The sequence below is a fragment of the Echeneis naucrates genome, chromosome 24, assembly GCF_900963305.1.
Source record: "Echeneis naucrates chromosome 24, fEcheNa1.1, whole genome shotgun sequence".
Taxonomy (NCBI): domain Eukaryota; kingdom Metazoa; phylum Chordata; class Actinopteri; order Carangiformes; family Echeneidae; genus Echeneis; species Echeneis naucrates.
The window spans coordinates 19,080,684-19,097,638 of NC_042534.1; the positions used below are offsets into that span (position 1 = coordinate 19,080,684).

General features: G+C 39.6%; 1 protein-coding gene across 2 annotated transcripts in view; it reads left to right on the forward strand.

Annotated features, from left to right (window-relative positions):
* Positions 1-379: 379 nt before the first annotated feature.
* Positions 380-16,955, forward strand: part of gopc (golgi-associated PDZ and coiled-coil motif containing) — a 31,126-nt gene continuing 14,550 nt past the window's right edge. For both annotated transcript variants that reach the window (XM_029496230.1, XM_029496231.1), the window contains exon 1: positions 380-865. In XM_029496230.1, coding sequence (XP_029352090.1) covers positions 605-865 — 261 coding nt within the window. In that variant the 5' untranslated portion in view covers positions 380-604. The remainder of the gene's footprint in view (positions 866-16,955) is intronic.

The following is a 16,955-nucleotide window of genomic DNA, read 5'->3' on the forward strand; positions in this document are numbered from 1 at the left end:
CATGGTTAACTAGGATTACGGCACTGGTGTATTGAGCTTTAGGTGTTTTCAAATTGTAAAGAAATCTAACTAAAGAACTTACATCTGAATTGTGTTAGCCTGCGATAGTCCTGGATATTTTTCTCAGATGCAGGCAATATAAGTCTGAAAGTAACACTTTTTTAAAGGTGATTGGAGTTGGCTGTTGTTCAGTTAAACCTATGCTTGGCTAATAATAGTTTTAACGGGTTAACCCTAACCCGTTGTTCATCCCCTGGAGGGCAATCATACGGCCAAGCAGCGTCAAAACTGACACGCGTCACGTGAAGAGAAGAAGAGGAGGTTCTGCCATCTACTGCTTTCGCCTGCACACAGACAGGCAGATTGTAATAGCTGCTCAGCAGATGTATCGGGGCTCTTATGAGAGACTTCCTGGTCAGACTGTTTCCCCGGAATCACAGATTGTCACTTTCCTCTCAGCCAACCTCTTAGGCATTCTAGTCATCAGATTCAGCGATAGTTCGTCTGCTATTTCAACAGTGGTCAGTAAAAAGGTCATCCGTTAGCGTTATTCACTGTTGAAGTTAGCTTGGAAGCTAACGCTAACGTTAGAATTTTTTTAGCCATGTCCGTTTCGGCTGGATGCTCCCCGGTGGGCCACAGCTCGGGCCTTGGCCCCGGCATGTCCATGTTTCGATGGCTGGAGGTGCTGGAGAAAGAGTTTGACAAGGCCTTTGTGGACGTGGATCTGCTGCTCGGAGAGATAGACCCAGATCAAGTCGACATCACATACGAGGGTCGGCAGAAAATGACCACACTCAGCTCCTGTTTCGCTCAGCTGTGTCACAAAGCGCAGACGGTTTTCCAACTCAACCACAAACTGGAGGTGAGTGATTCCTGCAGGGTACACGGTTAACGGCTGACTTTAACCACAGTCAGAGAGATGGAGAAGTTCTGGTTGGTGACGTTATAATGTTACTGCTCCTCTCCAGTGACATGAGAGCTCATAGTGATTCAGACAGATGCTGTCACACAGCACTCAAATTAAATCTGATTTATTTGTATAGCGCCAAATCATAACAAAGCTACACCAAGGCACTTTACATATAGAGCAGGTCTAGACCAAACTCTTTATAAAATGATTTAAAGAGAACCAACAAATTCCCCCATGAGCAAAGACTTGGCGACAGTGGCAAAGAAAAACTTCCTTTAAGAGGCAGAACCAGGCTTGGGGGGGGGGGGGTCATCCAGACTTTTAGCTTCAAGACATGTCTGCAGTCTGACTATCTGACAAACTTAATTTGGCTTCATTGATAAATACAGCTGAGTATCATCTGTATAACAGTGAAAATTGATGCTGTGTTTCCTGATGATGTTGCCTAAAGAAAGCAGATATAGGGTGAAGAGGATTGGTCCAAGTACTGAGCCCTGTTGAACTCCGTAGTTGGCTGTAGTGCGTGAGGAGGAGCTATTGCTAACATGGACAAACTGATGTCTATATGATAAATAGGATTTGAACCACCTTAGTGCAGTTCCTTTAATCCCAATTTCATGTACCAGTCTCTGTAATAAAATATTATGATCTATGGTGTCAAATGCAGCGCTGAGATATAAGAGGAAAAGTATGGAGGCTGGTCCATTGTCTGAAGCCATTACAATATCATTGGAGACTTTAACCAGTGTTGTTTCTGTGCTGTGATGAGCTGTATATCCTGAGTGAAACTCTTCAAGCAAGCCGTTCCTATGTAGATGGTTATATAATTGGTTTGCAACTGCGTTTTCGATAATTTTAGAGATGAACGGGAGGTTTGATATGGGTCTACAATTGGCCAAAACATCTGGATCAAGATTTGTTTTTTTACCTTGAGGTTTGATAATTGGAGTCTTGAGAGTCTGGGGACCATAACCCAAAGATAAGGTCAAATTAATCAGATCTAAATCAAATAAAATAAAAATCTGATTTATTTGTATAGCTCCAAATCATAACTCTTCATAAAATGATTTAAAGAGACCCAGCAGATCCCCCGGTTGGGTTGAGAATGAACGGCTAAATTAAGTAGAAAATCTCTTTAAATAGGGTAGTCGGTACTGGGTCTAAAAGACAGGTTGATGGTTTAGATGATGAAACTATAGAAGCTAGCTCTGAGAGATTCGGAGATGAAAATTACTAAAATAGCTATTACAGTTGATTCAGGAGTTGCTGTATTCAGTAGAAGATTACTGTCTAATGTAGGTATGAGCTGATGGATTCTTTCTCTGTTTATCATTTTATCTGTAAAAAAAGTCCATAAAATCATCACTGCTAAGGGGTCCTGAAGAGAAACCTGGGGTTGTTCTTGTTTTCTTCTATTAGTGCCGAGTAATATGAGCCTCTAGCACTGCAGAGAGTTTTTAAGCTTTCTTTACAGGCTAGGTGAGACTCCGGAACATCATTTTCTTTCTAATATCTGTGACGTCCGCTTTAAAGCAAAAATTTGGAAATTATACCACAGAACCAACCTCCCCTGTTTTATTACTTTCTTTTTGAGAGGTGCAGCATTAGGGCTGCAACTATCAAATATTTTAGTAACCAAGTACAGAAAATTCTTCAAATTACTGGAGTAATCGGATAAAATCCAATTTTTCTTTAAAGAGCAATTATGAATATATATGATGAAATAAGATATGTGACATAATAATGAACAATTTCTTTCCTTTTTTAGACAGTCAACATTTATTTTTCTCTTCGTTGTCACGTTTTTCCTCCATATTCCCGCTGGTAAAACCAAACATGTCTTCCCCCTCCTTCTTCTTCCTTTGGGAGGAGCTTCCGGGATGGCATGCTGAGCAGTCATATCCCTCTGAGCTCTGCAAACGGAGTCCCAAAGTAACATGTTTTGAAGCTTGAAAATCCACTTTTATATAATTTTTACTCTCTGAACTCAGGCCAAAACATAAAGAACAGTATGAAACCCTAAGTTGCCAAAACCCTCTCTTTTAAATAAACTGAATAAAGTCATGGATGCTGATAGCTCTAACAAACAAGATAGAAGCAATGCTACGCGAGCAGGCACTCCAGAAAAAGCCAAAGCGGAGAAGAAGGCAAAAAGTATGGTAGTAGATGTTGCTAATATATTGATAGAGGCTATTCTGCATGCTATTGACTTATTGGGTAACCATATGGAAGATATCAGCAGCCAGATGAAGCAGCATAGCACCATACTAGCTGAAATTTCTAAAGCGGTGCAGTTCAACTCTGAGGAGATCAAGGACTACAAGATGAAAGTTGAGACCAATGTCTCAGTTAGCCCCGTGAGTGATCACTGTATAATAATTTTAAAACTAACAAATCCAAAGGTTACTGAAAATTTGATGTGAATTCACTAACAAATCAGGAATGTTGCAACACTGTTAAAAAAAATTATCTTGAATGTTAAAAATGATAATTAGTTACCTCAATACAGAAATGGGAATATTTGAAATTCTCTATCAGAAAATATTTAGTAACCTTGAGCAAACCTTTGAATGAGAAAAGAAAAGCAAATGAAACCAAATTAGGTAAAGAATTGTTGTTTATGGCAACTCAAATTGGAATGTAGAGGACAAAAACAGATCCTACAAACCCAGTTAGATGAACTGGAAATTGACAAAGCACAGGGAGCATACATAAGGTCCAGAGCCAGGTGGCTTGGAGAAAAAAACACCACGTACTTAAGTAAATTAGAAAAAAGTAGACAGGAAAGAAATGAAATTTGCAGTCTCATAATAAATGGAGACAAATGTGCAGAACCAAAACGCATTGGCAATGAAGTGAGGGAATTTGATAGCAATGTATACACATCTTCGTACTCTGAACAAAACACAGTACTATTTTTTTGATAAGCTAAATAATATTACTGTAATTGATGAAAAATTTAAAAATTCTGCGAGGATGAATAGAAAATTTAAGAATTTGATAACATGATTTAAAAGATAGCTTTTGATTGTTCACTGGGTCCAGATGTTATAACAGCAAACTTTTACAAACACTTCTTGAAAGATATTAAAATATTACTTCCCAATCCCAATTCCCAAACTCAATCAGGATTTCTTAAAGGGAGATCTATCCATAATAATATCTGCTTGGTTCTTGACCTTATAGGTTATGGTCACTTAATCGATGATGGTTATTTGTCCTGTTCTGGGACTTTCATAAAGCATTTGTCTCTGTAGAAAATGCATGTAATTTTGATACTCTTAAACATTTTGGTTTTGGCAACAAATTTGTAGATATGATTATCATTCTACATACAAATATTAACAATTGTGTTTCGCTCCAGGAAGGCACGTCTCAGATTTGATGTAAGAAGAGGCATCAGACAAGGATGCAGCATCTCTCCTTTATTATTCATTGCAGTTACTGAATTACTGACTATTCTTTAAAAAATAACTCTTGAAGATCAAACATTAATGATCAACAATTGATTATAAGTCAGCTAATTGATGACACAACACTTTTTCTAAAAAACAAGAGCCAAATTCCCCTGGCCTTACAAACAGAATTATTCACACAAGCTTCTGGTTTGCAATTAAACCTTGATAAATGTGAACTTATGAGTATCCACGACTGCTCCCATTCCTCCTTATACAATATACCTGTGAAACTAGATACCTTGGAATTTGGTTAACGAAATCTAAAAACAAGTGAAAAAATTTATTTCACTTAGCTTAAAGCTGTCAATAAATTCTTAATAATTGGCTACAAAGAGAGATTACATAAATTGGAACAATGTCACTAGACAGTCACTGGAAACTATATCCAGGCTGATCTACCTTGCATACTCCTTAACTATATCTGTTGAGAACTTATTCGAGAACACATTATTTGTTGAAAACATTAGACAATAAATAAGTTAAAATTTGAAGAAAAAGTGTAAGATTTTAGTTAAAATCTGATTTCTATTTCATTTTATCTGGTTGTCACGACATAAAAGGGACTACATTTCCCATTTTGGGTTGAGAAGAAAAATAACCAGAATTTTATGTGAGGACGTGGTGTTTTGTTTTTTTTTTTTTGTAGAGGGAAGAATCTATGCTGTGCTTTGTTGTTGCTGCAGACGATGTAATTGTATGTTTGCTCCTTTTTCACTAAAGAGTAAAAATCCAAGCAACTGTCTCGGCTCATTCCTGTCTTCCGTGAAAGCAACAAATTTTTGGTGCCGAAACCCGGGAACCAGGAGATAATGGTGGAAGAAGATAGAAACACCAAGGAGCAACAGGATGGCAGGAAACAATGTATTGAAAGGGTGAAAAGAAAATGTTGGACAATACGGAGTTCTACCACGAGACTCCTGAATCAGATGGATGGCGACCTGTTAAGGGAGGGCCTGGAGAGATGCTGGCTGTGTTGTCTGCAAAAGAAGACAGCCTGCATGAGCTAGAAGGTGTCATGGAAGAGTACACCTCACTGGAGGACATGGAGTTGGAGATCGAAAAAGCAGAGGATTACAGAGATCGCATCATTGGCATGAAAGCGCAAGCTCCCAGAATAATTAGAGCGCATGAGACTGTGAACAACCACGATCCCCGACCTGCAAAGCAAAGTGATGCTAGCGCCAACTCTGTAAGCTCTCAACGCAGCATCCCGACATTGAGACTAGGGGATCTGTTGGGTCTCTTTAAATAATTTCATGAAGAGCTTGGTCTAGACCTGCTCTATATGTAAAGTGCCTTGATGTAACTTTGTTATGATTTGGCGCTATACAAATAAATATGATTTCATTTGAGAGTGCTAAAGCTGATGACCGAGAAATTCAACAGAGATGTAAATTTATGGCAGAAGTTTTGGAACCAATATGAGACTGCTATTCACAGTAATTGCAAGAGAGAGAAGTTTACTTAGCTGAAAACTTACCTCACAGGAACGCCTGCAAAGGCAGTAGCAGGGCTCACACTGACAGACTGTAACTATGATGCTGCAGTGGACATTCTCCAAAGCTGATTTATTTTTTTTAAACATGTGTTTTATTAACATTTTAAAATGATATACAGAGTATGCATTTACATATAAACACAAACTAGAACTAGAACAACCCCACCCCTCTCTCATCCAACAGTTCTGCAGAACGAAAGAAAAAAGACCGGAAGGTATAAAATAAAATACTGACAGTAAATAAGAATTAAGGATACATGAAGCCATAAAATTAAACAGTCAATGCAGCAACAAGTAAAAGGAAAAAATAAAAAGAATAATAATTAAAAAAAATAAATAAATAAGCAAATAAAAAAAATAAAAAGGAAAAAAGGAATGTACAGACTGCAAAGTAACAGCCCCCATGAATGCAGAGTAAATGTCAAGTAGCGAGATTCAAGGGTTTAAAGTGTACTGTAACACCGTGCTTTCAAGGTATTGCAAGAAAAGGCCCCAAATTTTACAGAATTCACAAAGGTTTTGTCGGATACTGTAAGTTAGCTTCTCTAAAGCTATACATAAGGATAATTCATTAAGCCAATGACTAATAGGGGGACATGATGTATTCTTCCAGTGCATAGCGATGAGACATTTTGAATGGGCAAGACAAAGGTTTACCAGTTTAATTTTGTGGGATTTTAAAGAAAGGTTTTCTGGGTAGAGTCCAAAGATACAGAGTTTAGGGGAGATAGGGATAGGTCTGGAAATTATTTGGGAAATTATCTGTAATATTTCTTTCCAGAATGTTTGCATCTTCTCACATTCCCAAATGTAATGGAAAAAGGTGCCCTTATGTGTACTACATTTCACACAAATGTCTTGAATATCTGTTTTAAATGTATTTAGTTTTACTGGGGTAATGTAGGTCCTCATGATCCAGTTATATTGTATTAATTTGAGCCTTGAATTAATGGAGAGTTTCTGGGCCTTTGAGCAAATCTGGCTCCATTCATTATCCGACACATATTCCTTTAGGTCCTCACTCCACAATCTCCTCTTTGAGTCAGAGGACTCTCTAGAATGAGACAGAAATATATTGTAAAGTGTAGAGATTTGGCCTTTGCTTTGCTGAGGTCAAGTTACAAACTGTTCTAACACTGTTAGAGGGGGACAGTTAGATTTAATTTAGTGAGAACAAAACTTCAATATTGTTAATATTGTCAATATTTAAAAAAGTGTGTTTGTGGAATGTTGAACCTATCTTTAATTTCATTAAAGGACATTAGTATATGACCATTATAAAGGTCCATAACTCTTCTGATCCCTTTATGTGACCATTGCTTGAATCCTAAGTCTTTTGCGCCAGGTTTGAACTCAGTTTCCCCAAATAGGTGCAAGGCGGGACAAATATGATTCAAATGCAAGTCCTTGTATAGATGTTGCTTCCAGTTTTACCCAAGGTAAGTCTGGACATGAAAACCACATGCCGGCAGCTCTGAGCTGGGCTGCCTAGTAGTGCCAAATTAAATCAGGAGCCTTTAGGCCTCCTCTGTCAAATTGGAGATATAGTAACGTGAGTCTAAGTCTTGGTCGTCTACTTTTCCATATGAATAGTGTAAGAGTCTTTTTCATATCATGGAAGAATTTTAGGTGGAGGTAATAGAGGGATTGACTGAAAAAGACAGAGGAATTTGGGAAGGATATTTATTTTAAAGGGACTTATGCGTCCAATTATCGATAAGGGGCAAGAGATCCATCTGTTTAGAGATTCTTTTGCTTTAGAAATGACTGGATCGTAATTGGCCGAGACTAACTAATTTAGATTGGGGGTAATAAAGATGCCAAGATATCGTGGAGTGGAGACGTTCCTGTTTGTTGAGGAAGAGAAGAGATGATTTGGTTTTGTTAACTTTGTATCCTGAAGACTTCCCGAATTTAGTAATCTCCTCTGTAAGGGCTGAGAAAGATTGGTTCAAGTTTGTCAGATGGAGTAATGTATCATCTGCGAACAAGGCTATGTGATGTTCCACATCTGCTATTTGAATTCCTTTAATAATAGGATGATTCCTAATGGAGATGGCAAAGGGTTCAAGCGCTAATACAAAAAGTAAGGGGGATAGGGGACATCCCTGTCGGGTCCCACGGTGGAGATTGAATGGTTTGGAAATATAGTTGTTGGTCATAATCTCTGCTCATGGTTCCGAGTATAAAAGTTTGACCCATTGTCTGAAGTAAGCACCCAAACCAAAGCGGGAGAGTACTTCAAATAGGTACAGCCACTCAACTCTGTCGAAAGCCTTCTCAGCGTCCAGCAACAGAATGCATGTGTCTTGAGACTCTCTCTTTTCATTAATTATATTTAAAGTTCTTCTAATATTGTACTATGCTTGACGGTTTTTTATAAATCCATTTTGGTCAGCATGGATTAGAGAAGGGAGGAATTTCTTAAGCCTGAGTGCCAAAACCTTATCAATTATTTTAGTATCAGAATTCAATACGGTAATGGGCCTGTAAGAGGTTTGTCAGGTTTTAATATCAAGGTAATAAGTGCATTCCTCAGAGAGGGGGGTAGGGTACCATTCTGAAAAGATTCTTCATACATATTCTTCAGTGGACTTATCAATTTGTTTTTAAATAGTTTATAAATTTCAGTTGGGAGTCCATCTGTAACTGCAGTTTTCCCTCTTTTCATGTGATCTATAGCCTCTGCAATTTCCTGATTTTGGATTGTACAATCCATAAAGGATTTGTCTTGGTCAGATATAGTAGGAATAGGGAGCTGATTATGATTATATCACTGTTTGGTGATTGGATAGTATTAATGGCTCTTTCTGTATCCAGCTTTTTTAGTTGCCAAGCTAAAAGTCTTCCACTTTTCTCCCCTTGTTCGTAAAATGTTTTAGCCTAATTAAGCTATTTTCTGCTTTAGAGGCAGAAAGTGCATTATATCTGAGAGTAACTAATTCTTGTGTGTGGTCTATCTTGTCTATCTCCCTTTCCAATTGTTTGATTGACTTCTCTAAATTAAGCAAAATGTAAAAATGAAAAAAAAAAAAAAAGCAAATTTAGGGCAATCATCATTGGGTCCATATAGGTTTACCAGTGTAATATTTTCAAGTGAGCACTGCAGGATGCGATATCTTCCAGCAGGGTCTGATAGTGTTTTTGTAACTTGAAAAGGGAGAGACTTGTGAATTAATGTGATAAGTTTCCATGTTAGCTGCACTCGGCGTTTGCATAGATGGGTGGGCAGAGGAATGAGGATCCATTTCGGTCGTGTATAGAAGCTGGTTTGACTTCTTTTTCTGGGATCTGGTCTCCATCAGAGGCACATAGGCTCCAAACAAAGATTGAGTAGGATGCTTTATGGATTTTTATGAGCATTCAGGAAAGAGATTGCAGGATTAGCCGTTAGCTTCACGGAGCAGCTGACGATACGTGTATTCAGCTCGCCACCATGTTAGCGCCCTTCTCCAAAGCAGATTTGGAAGAAAAGATCTCATTGTAAATGACACAACTGGAAAACTGTCCAGACCATCAAGTGTCAGCCCTGAAAGAGAAACCGAAGAAGCTTGGCATGTGCTATGTCTGTTTGGGACCTAAATATATTGCAAGGTTCTGCAGGTCAAAGAGTGTGTCATGTGCCATGTGTGGAGGCCGGCATCATGCTGCCATTTGTTAGAAAAGTGAGGCACCCCCACCTACTGTCTTGGTCAACCCTGACACTGTGATTTCTTCAGTAATTCCCCAAGCCGAAGAGAGGGAGCTTGATAATGAGAAAGCTGTGCTTCTACAAACCACCAAGACATGGGTTGTAGGGCCCACAAGCAGGAAGATGGTGCGCTGCTTGCTAGATGGAGGCATCCAAGGGAGTTTTGCACATGAGAATGTGGTAAGGGCATTGCAGCTAATTAAGTTCACAAGACCAGGGACAATTACTCTTCACACATTTGGCTCCTCTGCTCCAATAAAAACAAAACGCAACATCGTGAAACTTAGCTTGGAGAATATTGGGGATAAACAGCAGAGGATTGAAATAGAGACCTTTGTGACACCCAAAGTGTGTACATTGGTGATGAAAGTTCCTGCTGAACGTTTACAGAAGGAGATGACACAGAGGCCCGGTAGCAGTGTCCAGCATGACAGAAACCGCTTGTATGCACATTCAGCTCAGTGAGGATGCACAGATTGACAAGCAGCTATATGCATTCTGGGAGCTTGAATCCTTGGACATCACAAGTGAAAGGCCCAGAGGATATCAAATCAAATCAAATAAGATTTATTTGTATAGCGCCAAATCATAACAAAATTACATCAAGGCACTTTACATATAGAGCAGGTCTTGACCAAATTCTTTATGAAATGATTTAAAGAGGCCCAACTGATCCATGAGCAAGGACTTGGCAACAGTGGCAAGGAAAAACTTGCCACTGTTGTTGTTTCCAGGTCATAATGGCCTGGTGAGGTCATGTGCAATTCGCACTACTTCAGGGACTGTACTGCGGAGACCCATCCAACTTTTGTATCCTTTGGAAATTTAGATAAACTGGTTTATCGGGGAGGAGGATGTTGGGAATATATTTGAGAACACATTATCTGTTGAAAACAGTTAGTTTTTTTTTTTTTTTTTGATAGTGGGAAGAATCTATGCCAGGGGTGGGCAAATTTTTTGACTCAGGGGCCACATTGACAGATGGGCTGGGCCAGCACCAGATAAATACATATCAATCATAAACAGAAAGGCATTGCAGTGTTAATATTTACATTCATTTTTAGCGGGAACAGTGTTGCTGATCACCCATTTTTGCCAGTGCCTCAAAGTCTGGTGTTAGTTTTGTTGTGGCAATTGTCAGAACAGATCTGAGGTGTCAGCTGTGGGGTGCTTTGTTGGTGTTCATCACACTAAATGTCTGTTCACACACACGTAGAGCCAAACAACACCAACATCCTCTGTGCCGTCTTCTGGATGTTTGGAAATTTGGCTGCACTTGATGAGGCATAAGACTCATCCAGTTTAAGAGAGTTGAACTTCTCTTTTAAGACCGTTGTCACGCTGGAGATTAATCAGTTTCAAATGTAAGTCCTGTGGCACCGCCCCCCCTCCCCCAAAATCAGAGAACCGACGGCACAATTCTTCATGCAGGTCGTCCAGTGACTTCCTGTATTTTTTCACATCGAGGGGCCTCTTTCAATGTAGCAAGTATGGGGAAATGAGCGAATGAATGGTTTGTTTTGAGAATATATTTGAGAATATAGCTAGCTTGGTTTTGGAGTCTCTGACGTTTGTGTACATTTCATGCACAAACTGGTCTTTCCCTTGTAGCTTCATGTTCAGCTCATTCATGTGTGTCAGTATGGCCACAGCAAAAGCTAAATCACAAAGCCAATCTATGTCACTCAGCTCAGGAAAATTGTCAGCTTTCTCAAGTAGCTCCAAAAATGAAATGATCTAATTTTTGGTAAAGCAAGTCCACGTGGTCAGCGTCTGTTTCTTCAAGAAACTTAGTAAACTGAAGATGCTGAAGTCCCCTCGCTCGAATAAAGTTAACGAGTTTTACAACTGGCTTCACTACGTGGTCAAGCTGCAAATATGGATTTACACAGTGCTTCCTGGTGGATTATACAGTGAAGGAAAATTACCTCCTGCTCAGGGTTCTCATGTCCTCTTTCACCTTCTCTTGGATTCTTTTGAGCAGCCTGATGTTTTTTCCAGTCAGATTTGGCTATCCATCTGTGGTAAAATTGGCGAGCGTACTCCAACGTAGCTTGTGCCTCTTGATGACCCCCGACACACAGTCATACAGTCCTCTCTCCGCGTTTTCCCCCTTAGTGAGTCCAAACTCCTCTGTTATCTCAAAATCATCATTTATCCCTCTGATAAAAATTAAAAGCGGAGCAGTGTCCTTTATGTCATTACTTTCATCAAGTGCCAAGGAATATAATGTAAATCACTCCACCACTTTGTTTAGCTTGCTAGCTAAGTCTTCATCAGTAAGGTCAACACAGTGAGTCACTGTCCTGCATGATAAGCAAATTTGTTCAAATTTGTTCTTATTTGTTCTTGCTCTCAGGACACAAGATGCTGTCTCTACCATGCACTCATTGAGAAACTCCCCTTCCAGGTGGAGACCTGGTGGAACTCCAGGCATTATGGGACAAGGTCAAATGAATGCAGTCATAATTATGATAGGATTTGATTTGTGCAATTCTGTACCAATTTTGGCGAGCCGGATTAAAAAGACCAGTGGCCTTAATTTGCTCATCCCAGATCCATGCTGTGCCTTGTTTTTGCTGCACGCAATGTAATTGTATGCCCCTTTTTCACTAGAAAGAGTCAAAATCCAAGCAACCATCTCGCTTCATTCCTGTCTTCCGTGTGAAAGTGAAAGCAACAATATTTCCTAAGAATATCAACAAAATCAACAAACTAAATTTAAATTTTATCTGGAAAAGCGAGCACCATTACATGAAAAAAAGCAATTTACTCAAAAATTATGAAGAAGGTGGCATCAAAGCAATAGATGTTCTGTGATATTATGAACGGTGTGTTAAAAATCAGATGGTTTCAATCTTAAGAACCATGAGAAGGTGTGGTTTTCATTACCTTCACTTGTCTTTAACAGGTTGGGAGGTATAAAATTTTTATTAAAATGTGATTTTGACATTTCTGAATTACCTGTAAAACTATCGGCCTTTCAACAACAACTCCTGCTTTACTTGAAGATAATCTGTAAATACAATTTCAGTCCTCACAATGTCCCAATGTGGAGCAATAGTCATTTTAAGTAAAAGAAAATCTATGTTTATGGATGACTGGATGTCAAAAGAAATTTGGTCGGTTGTGCACTTAATAGATGATAAAAGTACTGTACTTAAATTGGATGAGTTTATTACTAAATAAAATGTATATTGCTTGGTTAAAAACTATATTAAGGTGATACAAAACATCCCAGCAATACTTACTCAATTCATCAGTAATAATCTGGATAACATTCCTATACCAAAGTTAATATATTGACAATGAACATTTGCTACATAAAGGGTGCAACAGTAAATTTCTTAGACAATATTTTGTAAAGATAATGTACCCCACGTTACCAAGAATGATAATAAATCTTAAAAACTATGAAAAAAGTTAAAATCTGCTATTAGAACAAAATTCCTTACATTTCCAATCCCTCCAAAACATAGAGATAATTTTTTTTATTTTTTAATGAAATTTATCCTTCAAGCGACTATCAGAAAGAGATTGAAATTTGATGTTGAAAATTGTTATCTATGTACCACAAATGTGGAAACAACAGGGCACCTGTTCTATTCCTGTCACATGATCCAAAACCAGTGGAAATCCTTGCACAACTTCTTTTTTCTTTCAAAACTATCCAAGTAGGCATAGTTACAAAAAGAAGGTTGAACAGCTTGTGAACAACATAATTATCATAACCAAATACTATATACATAAATGCCACAGCAAAATCCCACCAGTTTGGAATGTACTCATAAATGAAATCATCAGATTAATTTATTCTGTCATACTCATCCTGTTGCAGCCAGGTTTCAGTTAAAATAGATAAATCAATTAAAATAAATCAATACGATGATCAGTTATGAGGTCATTGACTAATAGAGATTTTTATGAAAGTGATCAAATATTCAACAGTCCACATTTAATTGCAGTATTAATAGAGACTGAAATTGTGGCTGTTTTGGTTTTAGTTAAGTTTTTGTTTTTAGCTCCTCTTCTGTTTAATTTGAGATTTTTCTAAATATAGGTGGTCGGGGGACAGACACAGTTTCTATAGACATAGACAGAGAACCACTTTGACTGAGGTGCAGAGTAGCATGGTAAACTGCGGCTCTGCCCCCTGGTCTCGACTTGAGGTTGTCAGAGTTTTACCGGCCATATTCCTAGATATGAGAGCAGCACCACCCGTGGTGGGATGGATACCATCTTTCCTAATCAGACAAGGTCTCCCCCAGAAAGTCTTCCAGTTGTCTATGTAGTCCACATTGTTTTCGGGACACCACCTCGGCTGTCCATGTCATCCCTGGTCGGATTGGGGAGGGGGCCGGAGAAAACTGCAGTGTCCAACATTGTTTTTGCAAACTTACACACCAATACCAAATTAATCTTTGTGACCATGACTGGTGAAGTCAGATGTACTGTCAAGTATCGCCTTTGCCAGCAGTTTCAGTTATGACTGGATGTCGTCTGTTCTGGCCCCAGGATACACTTACTATGGCCGCAGGTGTCACTAATGTCACAGGGAGTGGTGGACGGCACAATGTTTAAATAAGGGGGGAACTGAAAATAGCTAAGGAGGGACCAACAATGCCATCTGATGACTTGCACCCAAGGATATGAGAGACAGAAAATTAAACCGGTGTGGTATAGAAAATATAAGGATCTTCTCAATATTTTATTATAATCATAATAATAATTGAATAACAACACTATATCTGGTATTGTGGCAGAGGTCACCAGAGCTATTTGGGATGTCCTGGTGGATGAGTTCATGCCTCTTCCCACGCCTGAAGGCTTGAAGGCCATTGTGGAGGAGTTCTGTCAATGCTAGGACTTTCCGAAAAGTGTGGACTGAATTGATGGAAAAGCATGTCCGGATCAAGGCACCCCACAACTCCAGCTTTATGTATTTCAATTATAATGGCACATATCCCATCATCCTGTTGGCAGTTGTGGACGTGGAGTACTGCTTTTGCGTCATCGATGTTGGGGATTATCACTGGAGCAGTGATGTTGACACCCTTAGCAACGGCAATTTTGGCTGGGCACTACAGAATGGCACACTCTGCCTACCCGCAGACAAACCCTTGCCTGGAGCTGAACAGCAGAGGGCCACAGCCTCATGTCTTTGTTGCAGATGAGGCCCTTTCCTGGCACTTTCCAAAGCAGGCAGCGTGTCTACAACTACAGGTTTTCTCGCCCAAGGATGATTGTTGAGAACACGTTTGGCATACTTGCTGCCCAGTGGCACATATGTGCCATTGTGTCATCGCCATTGATCCTACTAATGCAGACTTTTGTGTGAACGCCACCTGTGTCTTGCACAACTTCACCCGCAAGACATTCAACACCATGTTGTGGCTCTGCGTGGTGTCACCAGAGCACGTAGCAACCATTCTTCACAGGAAGCAATTCGTGTGAGGGAAGCGTACACAACATATTTCAATGGTGATGGTGCAATCTGTTGGCCATGAAAATTCAATCTCTGCCATGGTGGCAAAAAAAGGCTCTTTTAAGAGCCCCCCACCTCTGAATAAATGGCAAATGTTCCAAGTTTCATTTAATGACCCAATTACACTGAAAGTGTACTACATTATAGAATAGAATACAATATATTAAAATATACTATGATTATAATATTTCATATGTCAGGATTACTCTCACAATAAGTAATTTTTCTGAAATCTATTATCGTGTAATTAATGTAATATATGTATTATTCATGGAATTATTTTCATGTAATTAAAAAAAAAAAAAGCCTTTTAACATAGTAAAACAGGCCCTGTAACGGTGCTTACATAGGTATGTTTTTATTTACAACTTTTTTTTATCGACTTCTGACACCCTCAATCCAAAGTATTGCACAGCTAACAAAATTAGCACAAGAAGCAAAACACCAACTCAAGTTAGCACAGCCATAAGCACATAAGTAGCCTCCCCTCCCCTCAAACCTGCTCTGCCTGTCTGGCCTTGTAAATGACACGGTGAATCAGAAATTTAACCACCTACTCTTTTTCTATTGAAAGCAATTTCAACTGTCAGATCAGGCTGTTAAAAACCTTTTCATCAGGGTCAGTAGATTATGGGATGGGGCAGGAACTGTGACACCTCTCAATTGTATGGAGACTCCCTCTCAAAGGTGCTGAGAGGCCCCACCCTTGACCTCTTGTTCCAAAGCTGATATGTTGGTGTGCCCCCAGGACTTGGCATGTGGCTGGGGTCAGGCTCTGTGTTGCCAACCAGCTCTGAAGCCTTGCTAACCTGCAGATGGGAAGCCCCTGGGCTGGCTGGCTTGGAGCAAGGGGGCTGACAGACTGACCCACTAAGCCTTGCTAATCTGTTTGCCCTTCACCCAGGCCGCCCCTCTGACCAGTGGGAATTGGGGGGTACCTGCCTCGGGGCTACCTGATTGACCTGCTCCAGTGGGAGGGCTTCCTGGGTGACCTGCCTGACCTCACCCCCCTAATTACTAAACTCATCAGACTTATTGCCAGACTTGAGAAGAGACTCATCAAGAAGGGGCATATTCCCTGATGTCTCCCTAGCCTCAATAAATGGAGCTAAGAAGCCCATGTTTGAGGTATACTTCCAGGGTTTCAACTTTTCTGCTCTGTCTCTGCTTCTATGTCTCTTCCTGGCCTTATTCACCTCTCGCCTGTATGTTGTCCTCAGATTTCTCCACTTTTTCTTAATCTTGTCAACTAGAATTGAGCACGGACATTCACAATAGCTCAGAGACAAGCACAAAGATAATTCTGTCCTGGAAATCATATTGCTTACAAAAAGATAACCCATGACTTCATCCCATAGAACATAGTAATACTAGCCTATAACTAGTGGGTAGGTCTACCTTTACATTTTGCTTTTCACAATTAATCAGGTACTGGGCAACAACTGGCACGTTTGGCCAAGATATTATGTACAGAAAAGTATGTAGGTGTTCTGACACAGAGTCACAAGTATAAATCTGTACAGGTGTAGCTAGCAGAGAGCTAGCTGGTTGGCCATGTGTCTTTTAATTTGTTCATTCATTACAGTTTACACTATAGGCCCCTAGATACACACCAGACATCTCCATCTCCACTGCCACTTTGGTCCACACGTCTGCCTTCAGGCCTTTGTGTTTCTTTACAACATCTAATGTTAAATCCCACAGGACTGGGTAGCACAAAATAGCCACGTTCAGTTTCTTCCCCATCATTGTTTACCAGGCAGAACGGAAGTACGGGCTGATTTGTTTTCACTGAATGTGTTGCATGGTGATGCTCATATAAACCTGTGGTAGCCCACGGTGTTAACTCAAAACATTTGATGTTACAAAAAACATCCAGTCATAACAATGAGGTTTTCTGGTTTAGACAT